Source organism: Cynocephalus volans, chromosome 1 (assembly GCF_027409185.1).
Source record: "Cynocephalus volans isolate mCynVol1 chromosome 1, mCynVol1.pri, whole genome shotgun sequence".
Lineage (NCBI taxonomy): Eukaryota > Metazoa > Chordata > Mammalia > Dermoptera > Cynocephalidae > Cynocephalus > Cynocephalus volans.
This window is the reverse complement of record NC_084460.1, coordinates 256,910,010-256,918,706: the sequence shown is the minus strand read 5'-3', so window position 1 is coordinate 256,918,706 and position 8,697 is coordinate 256,910,010. Positions and strand designations below refer to the sequence as shown.

General features: G+C 33.3%; 1 protein-coding gene across 4 annotated transcripts in view; it reads right to left on the bottom strand.

Annotated features, from left to right (window-relative positions):
* Window positions 1-4,248: 4,248 nt before the first annotated feature.
* Window positions 4,249-8,697, bottom strand: part of NAB1 (NGFI-A binding protein 1) — a 39,577-nt gene continuing 35,128 nt past the window's right edge. For all 4 annotated transcript variants that reach the window (XM_063097187.1, XM_063097178.1, XM_063097194.1 and 1 more), the window contains one exon: window positions 4,249-6,750. In XM_063097187.1, coding sequence (XP_062953257.1) covers window positions 6,662-6,750 — 89 coding nt within the window. In that variant the 3' untranslated portion in view covers window positions 4,249-6,661. The remainder of the gene's footprint in view (window positions 6,751-8,697) is intronic.

Below are 8,697 nucleotides of genomic sequence, written 5' to 3'. Positions count from 1 at the left end.
TAAAGTCTTGGGAGATGGGATCCTTCTCTCTTCTCACTTCTAAATATTACATTATATTAAAATTGTTCTCCTCTTTGAATTAAATAAGTCAACTCCACTTTATTTCACCTTGAATGTTAATTTTTTAAAAAAAGTGAAAACCACCTTTAATACTCTAAGAAGTGAACTTAAGTACCTGGCTATATATGTGATATCCTTATCTCATTATACAAGCTGTTTCGTTGCCTTCTCATCAATAAAAATCAGGAAAGATGTGGTTCAATTTGAGTGGTAGCCATTGTACACAGCAGAAATTTACACAATCAATACATGGGCATGTTCTGATGATAAACACTGGTTGAATTCAGAAAGGAAAAGAATGACCTAGTGTATTTTAACTGTTATTAGAAAACATCCTCACATTATGTTGTCAGGGACTGAGGGTGGAAAATATGTATTGTCTTTGGAAACATAACTAAAATGATGAGATTCAAGAGACCCTACAGTACGAGAACATGCTATCAAAGAAATCACTTTCTGGGAAAGATAATAGCAGGGTATGGTGCTAGACCACAGATGTTTGGTTTAACAGTTCACAGTTGAAGATGATAGGTAGTCTCAGAAAATTATAAAATGCCTCTGCTGAGCCAGTTACTGGTAAGATTCCACCTACATATGCACTACTTAAATATCTTCCTACATATGCTAGCCTAAGTGACCTGCCAGTATAGAGTATCTGTGACACTGTAGCTGGCCTTGCTTGCTTAAGATTGTGTGTGGGTGTTGAACACGGCACTTTAAACATAAATTTATGAGGTGCAAACTTTTAATGCAAAGATGACTCATAAGGTTTCAAAATGTGTAAATATGAAGCACAATCTAATTTGTACCAGTCACTGGTTCTCACCCACAGCAAAATTAGCCTGGGTTGGTTACCAAATTGTTTGGATTGCCAGGAAATTCACAAAATTTGCCTCTCTTACTAAATTGATGAGAAAATTACTTAGGTTGATCATTTTAACATTTGTGTGACACGAACACCTTGAACCAATGTTATGTTCTTAATCTGCATTTTGCAACATTATGTTTTGATGGCAGCATTCAACCAATACTACTTCTCTGAGATTGTGAAGAAGCAAGTTATTTTAAGAAATTACAATGAAAAACTTAAATAGAAGGCAATTGTAAAGTAAAAAATTAAATAGAAAATTCTGTTACTTAGAAATGTAGGTCTCCAGGTAACTTTTCTCTCTCTCTCTCTCTCTCTCTCTCTCTCTCTATTTATTTTTCTGTTCCTACTTGGCTTTTTATTTTATTTTGTCAATATACAATGTGCTTGATTATTGTGGCCCATTACCGAAACCTCCCTCCTTCTTCCCTCTCCCCCCTCCCTCCCAACAATGTCCTTTCTGTTCGCTTGTCCTATCAACTTCAAGGAAATGTAATTGTTATGTCTTCTTCTCAGCCCCCCCCCATTTTCTCAATTTATAATGTAGAACCATGTTCTGTGTAGCAAAACATTTTAAAACATCTTACTGAAAGTTTAATGACAGTAAGTAAACTGATTAAAGTATTTTAAATATAAAGAACCAAAATTAGGAGGCAATTTCTCACTATAATGTCTTACTTTGACTATGGTAATCAGTATACAATGTGTACATATACCAAACCATCATGTTGTACACTTGAATATATATTTTTATCTGTCAATTAAACGTTTTAAAATTTAAAAAATGGAGAAATGATGGTAACTAAGCACTTCATTGGTTGTTGAAATAAAAACAGTATTCATGTGATTTATTTTCAATGTTCCTTATTTGTTTTATCCAATTGCTACAAAAATGTTACAAAAATTTCCTTTAATTGAGGAACTGGTAGAAACTAGACTTTTAACATTATGGAGCAATACTTTAGAAGAAAATAACTTAGCTGTCAGAATAACTTTGGAAATTGTGACCAAATAGTCCCAGACACAGCCTGGTGACCTGAATTCAACAGGATATTGTTTTAATACTTAAGAATTGGGTGGCCCTAACAGATGGGAAGAATGTGAAAGAATAAAGGAGCTTAATTAATGAATTTTGTAAATGGAACCAGTCATTATTCACAGTTCCTTTAAAAGTAATTGTTAAAATTTGCTGAATTTATAAGATAGAAAAAGATTTGTAAGTTGAATTTAAAACCTTAAGCACAAGTTTTTGGATTCTAACTTTAGTAAGCTGATTATGAACTTGAAAAACAAATTTCAGATTAGCCTTTTCTGCACAAAAAATAAAAACACCTTTGAGGTGATTTTTTAAAAAAATTTCATAGGTCAGTAGAAACAGAAGCCAAAGAAGTTTTAAAGATTTAACTGTTGCATACTCAGAAAGTAAGAAAAACCCTAGTCTCAGCATTTAACTTTTGGTCACTTCAATGCAAAATAAAAATCATTCTACAGGGTCACTAGGAAATAGTTAACAGCATGATTTTTTAGATTAAATTGTATTAACAATAAAAATAAATGTCAGGACATTAGATCATTCTTTTATTAACTTTGGAAGCCCACTTTTGAGAATCTCATTTATGACATCCACAGATAATAACAAATAAAGATTGGATTCCCTGAAATACCACACATACACAGCTGGACCATAATAACATGGTCATATCCTTCAACGTGTTACAAACACAAAATGTTTGCTCAATTCTAAATTCAACTATTTTACTAATTGAATTCATTTCCTAAAAAGGACAGACATCCTGGTTTCATTAGGTTAATATCTTGGCTGCTTTTCTTTTGAAGACTCAATGCATTATATTAAGTGTAGTCACAAGCAGAATGTATATTGTGTCAGTAATACTTAACTATTTGAGTAGCCAAGTGAGCAGACCACAGTAGGAAATTCCCTGTATACTTATTTAGGTTTTAAGCCTTAAATACTGTCAACTATAATTATAAAGGTACACTAAGTGCTAGCAGCCTCATAACCACCAAATCCTAAAGCTTTTACCCAAGTGGTTTTACTAAGACAGAGGAAAGAGCACTTTTCTCCCTACCTTTTGATAGATTCGGCAGAATTGTCAAATTAATTATTATCCTGGCAAGCAGATGTAACTGGCATCAGCTTCAAAATAAAACTGCAATAATTCATCCAAAAAAAAAAAATAGACCTTAAAGTGAAATGCATTACTACCACTATGGCTTTATATCACATCTCACCACTTAATGTTAACTATCTCAGTCCTGGCAGATCTCTTTTGAATCTCACTCACTAAACGTGCTTTCTTTCACCCGCAGAGTGCCTACTACCACAAGGCCTACATGTACAGGATGCACTTACATGTCAGCTCCTTCTTCATCCCAAGTCTGTAACATGCTAAAGTTTGAATTTTACATGAGTGCTTACTTCCCATTCAACTAGGTTTTGAGTTCCCAAAGGGCAAGGATCATATCCTATACTTCTTCTGTGGTCTTCACTCTAGCACCTGACACAGTGAAACTCTTCATTAATTAATCTACAGAACTCATAAATTAAACTTTGTTGTAAGGCTGATGCTAGTTTACTACAGGTTAGCTCAATTTCATATAATTAGCCTGTAATACTGAGGCCAAATCACATTAACATTTTACAGTATTTGTAATATACAGTCACACCCTGCTTAACAATGGGGATACATTCTGAGAAATGCATCCTTAGGCAATTTCATTGTGGTGTGAACATCATAGAATGTACTTACACAAACCTAAGTGATATAGCTTTCTGCACACCTAGACTGTAAGTTATACCCTAATTGCTTCTAGCCAGCATCGCCACAAATACATGAGTAACGTGTTGCACTACGATGTCCCTAGGTGATAGGAATTTTTCAGCTCCATCATAACCTTAGGAAACCACCATTGTATATGCGGTCAGTCATTGACCGAAACATCGTTATGTGGCACATGACTGTATTATAAATGTTAGATCTTAACATTCCTCCTTTTATTGATCAGTTAGTTGGTTAGAAATGGTGGAGTTTTAAAAATGTCTTTATAAACTTCTCCTAAATGAGAATGATACAAACTGACCTCTCTGACAGACCAGAGTAAACTGACTACTCGTGTACCAAATACCTTTTTAGAAATGAAGGTAGCTGCCATTAACATTTAGTCATAACTTAAGACATAAGTTCCTGTCCACTAGCACTGAAACCCAGCCCAAATAAGATAGGAGAGGCAAAGTAGACTAATAGGAGTATTACCCACTGCAGAAAATGCTTTGCAGAAAGTGCTATTAAACATAAATGTGTGAGGCACAGAAAATCTTTATTGCCACAGGAAGCAAGTGCACTCATCCCACCTCACCAACAGCTTTAAGGGTCACAAAAACACAGACATCACACAATAAAGTAAAACAGACTTGGGAAGAAATGGTCCCTTGGACTACATTAGCTGTAATACTGAGGTAACCAATTGACCTTGTTCAGTGAAAATACCTCTAACACAATGAAAACACCAACTAGTTATAACATCCAATTCATATATACAATTCAAATAAAAATATATATTATTTGCTTTAATGTATAGCAAGTTTAATACATTAGTGTTTACAAAATAAAAACTGTATTCTACTGAAATTTTTCTTGTGCTTTTCCCTCTATCACTAAGCTTGAAGGACCAGAAAAGTATGATACTTAAGGGAACATTTATGGATTTAAAGATGCAATTTGTGGGTCCACAAAAGATGGATAAATATTAGTTGGAAGATTATTGACTGCATCTTTAAAAATTGTTGCTTATTAAAATCTACAGACTTCAACTGTAAGACACAATTAAAAAAAAATTTCTCAAAATAGATTAGAATACAGGAAACGTTTCATGAAACTACTGAGATACTAACCAGTGCTATGGCTAATATTAAAAACTGAACAGTCTATTTAAATCGTACTCATACTATATCTACACACAGTGAACAATACAACCACAATAGTCAACCTCAAGCTAGCAACAAAGTTGCAAAGTCCATAAGAAGCTTCTTCAGTGGGCAAAACACTATGGTATGACTAAAACATTTAGGAAGGGAAAAAGTCTTTTCATAGTATAAAAGTTGCTTACTGGTGTTTCTACTGTAAAGCTCTTCTACAAATCAAAATGAAAAAGCAATTATATATGTGACAGTGATCTGAGACTACAGTGCAGACATTTCATCTAACATTTGGATGACAAATTTTAGTGTAACAGATTATGACTTAATATTTTTTACACAGTAATGATTTAGAGCAGAACTGAAAACAAAAAAACACATATTCCAGGTCAATACACACTTCTTGGCAATATCTGGGTTAGATAAATCTGTAGGAAGTCGGTAAAGCTGTCAAATATCTTCTCTTAAACCAACAAAAAAAAAAAAGTATTTTGGCAGATGTTGTTTTTGTTTTTTTACCACTATGGATTCCCATGTGAAATTCTCATTAGCACACAAGTACATTTAAGTACACCCCCATATATATTTATATTCACACAGTCCATTAATTAAATAGAGGGAATTAAAAACATGAATTCTGGTCAAAATGAATTTTTTTAAAAAGCTGTATTCAGAAATCTGAAAGGTGCAGAAAAATGAAATTGTAAAATAAATAATATAGGTGTCAACTAAACTTCCATAGGTATATTCCTGCAAATGTGGATGCAGTGATTGTCCACACTTGTGACGCAATGTTGGGTAGGAAGACATCCTAGTGAAAGCCATCCAGTCTCTCTGATTCCTGTACACGGAGAAGAATTTCTGAATATAAAACAACACCTATCTAATATAGCCTTTGCTAACAGTCACCATATCTTTATCCCACGTAAGGTTAACTCACTATACCTTAAATCTTCATCTATTTAACACATTCCAAAATACCAATGTTTAAATTGAGGCTTTTTTATACATCTGTCCACTTGTTTCAAGTTCTCTATCCAAGTAATAGCTTCCTATCTTGTTAAATCTTAAGTAGCTATTAAAACCATCTAAGTCAACTAGGTAAGCGATATTTTCTGCATCTTTTTAACTTTCCTCCACTATTTATCGTGTAAATTATGCACTGATTAAATGACTGAAAATAACATATCAGTGCTACACATTTCCTGTTGAACAATATTTTATCAGATATTAAATTCATAATATTTTCCTTAGTTTAAATTGCGTATTTGCTTCCCATTTTTCCATAATCATTGCAACCTTGCCAACAACTATGTTACTTAAGCTATCATTTTTATGACTGCAAAGATTCTAAATTCTGACATATAATATTTATGCTAAACACACTTAAAGTAGACAACAAAATTTCAAGTAAAATAAACTGTATCCACATCTATTGGACCATACAGGTCTCAACATCTAGATTTTACTTCTATAAAGTACACAAACACATTGTACATTCTTAAATAATGAATGCTTACAATATCAATTTGTAAGCCCTTCCACATAAAACAACTTACACAGGAATGTGAATGAATCAATATTTTTGTTACAGATTGCAACACTCTCTCAATTTTCTCTTTTGTGGCTGTTGTTTTGTCCTCCTGGTTTCTACAGACTACGTACCAGTCCTGATGCTTTGGCTATGAAATCTGTTTGAGCTGAATGAGGCAACATTGGTTATTAAGGCTTATTTCTACGATGGAGCATTATCCTTAAATTTGATGCCATTTCCAAGAACAGTGGGAGAATCACAGCTATCTTGAGTCTTCTGGTTCTGTTTTGATGACTTTCTTTTCGAAGGTAAAAGCTGAGTGAGGGTAGTCTTTTAAAATCCCAAGGCTCTCTGCATAAAAATGGAAACACAAAGTGTGTTGGTATTTTAAATCAATGAACTACAAAAATCAAGCAAAGTTTTAAAACAAATCCCAAAACTATTCCTGCAGCCAAATAATTCATATACATTACCTTGCTGAATCCTCACAACTACCCTATGAGGTAGAAATTATTTCTATTTTAAAGATAAAGCAACTGAGGGACATGGTAATTAAGTAACTCCAGGTTACTCAGTCAGGTAACAGTGCTGAGATCTGGATTCAGGTTTGCACTATATGGACACTGTATTATTTCTACCCAATTAAAAAAGAAAAAGAAAAAAGGCTTTTTAGACATTCCTTCATTCTGTTCTACATAATACCCTAGCTCAATTATATCCCTATGGAATAGAGATACCAAGTGTGTTCCCACAGTGAGACACATATGATCAATGTAATCAGAGTATTTCTTTTACACAGAATCTTCAAAAGAATATAAATTGGTGAAAAGCGTTTTTCTTAAGAATTTTAAAGAATAGATTACTTTCTCAGGTGGAAAACATGAGATCAGGACGTGATCTTTTGAGGATAATTTCAATTTCTCAACCTCTCTTTGACATTAAAGTGGCTAGAATCAAATATGCAATAGCACATTAAAGTCACAGTACAGTTTTGGTGATGGGGAGCACTAATCAGCTACAATGTATATCGACAAAATAAAATTTAAAAAAAATAAAATAAATAAATAAATAAAAATAAAAAAAAAATAAAATGCCCAAAAAAAAAAAAAAAAAGTCACAGTACAGAATATTATTTAGGATTTTGGCCTTTTTAGTATCTGCTATTAGAAGCATGAACTGAAACTGAAGGACATAAACTCTCTCGGTAAATAAATACATAATTCACTTTATCTACAGATGTAAAGTCAGATTTAATTCTAATGCTTGTTGAACTACTTTTCCCAATGACTTACAATACAAATTTAGAGGCATTTATTTTATCTGGCCTCAGCTTCCTCATCTACGAAACCAGTGACTTTGATCAAGTGATTCCTAAAGATACTTTAACTGAAAGATTGAATGATACTAGATTCTTTCAAATGGTGTTGATCTCTAATACTTTAACTTTGTCTAACTCAACTTTACTTGGGTAAAAACCTGTAAACATCTAACTATTTAATAAGGAACTGTTTATCCCTCTATTGAATTCAGTTTACTTCTGGAATATAAATATCATCCCCAAAATGCACCTGCATGAAAAGTTTAGATATTGGTACACAAGGTTTCCTTAGCATGAGAAATATGTAGTCCATCAACTTCCTGTTACATCACTGCCAGAAAAGGCAACAACATAACTCAAACCAGCCATCTATTATTCAGTTTAAACTTCTGTATAAAAGTTACCATTCAAAATCAACTCAACCTTCATGAGTTTTCCCTCTCATTCTCCGGAATACTATGTTCTCAAAAAAACTAGCCAATATTATGGCAATGTATCATTTCTGAGGGGAGAAAAACTGATTAGTAACATTGTTAGTAATGACAAGGGGGATGTGGCCAGTGGGAACAGGAGAATAGAATTTTTTTTAAGAAGGTGTCAATATTAGTAAACTTATTAATATAATTAATTCACCATATAAACAAACCACAAGGAAAAATTCATCACCATATATATGCTATAAAGGCATAATATGTGTGTGTGTGTGTGTATGTTTGTGTCCTTCATATATGAAGATATTTAAAAGTTCATGTAAAGATCTGCATTATCTTTTTTAAAAAAATTTATTATTATTATTATTTTACATTCTAAGATGTTGTTGCGGAGCAGTGTGTGGGGGGTAGGGGGACAGGTGAGGGTGGAGGTCAGGGCTGGATGCAGAAGTTGGGGTGCATGGCTGAGGCCCCTGAACCCCCCACCCTCCCAGGGGAAATAGAATTTAAAGATGCTTTATTCAAGGGTAAACTCTGTAATCATATACC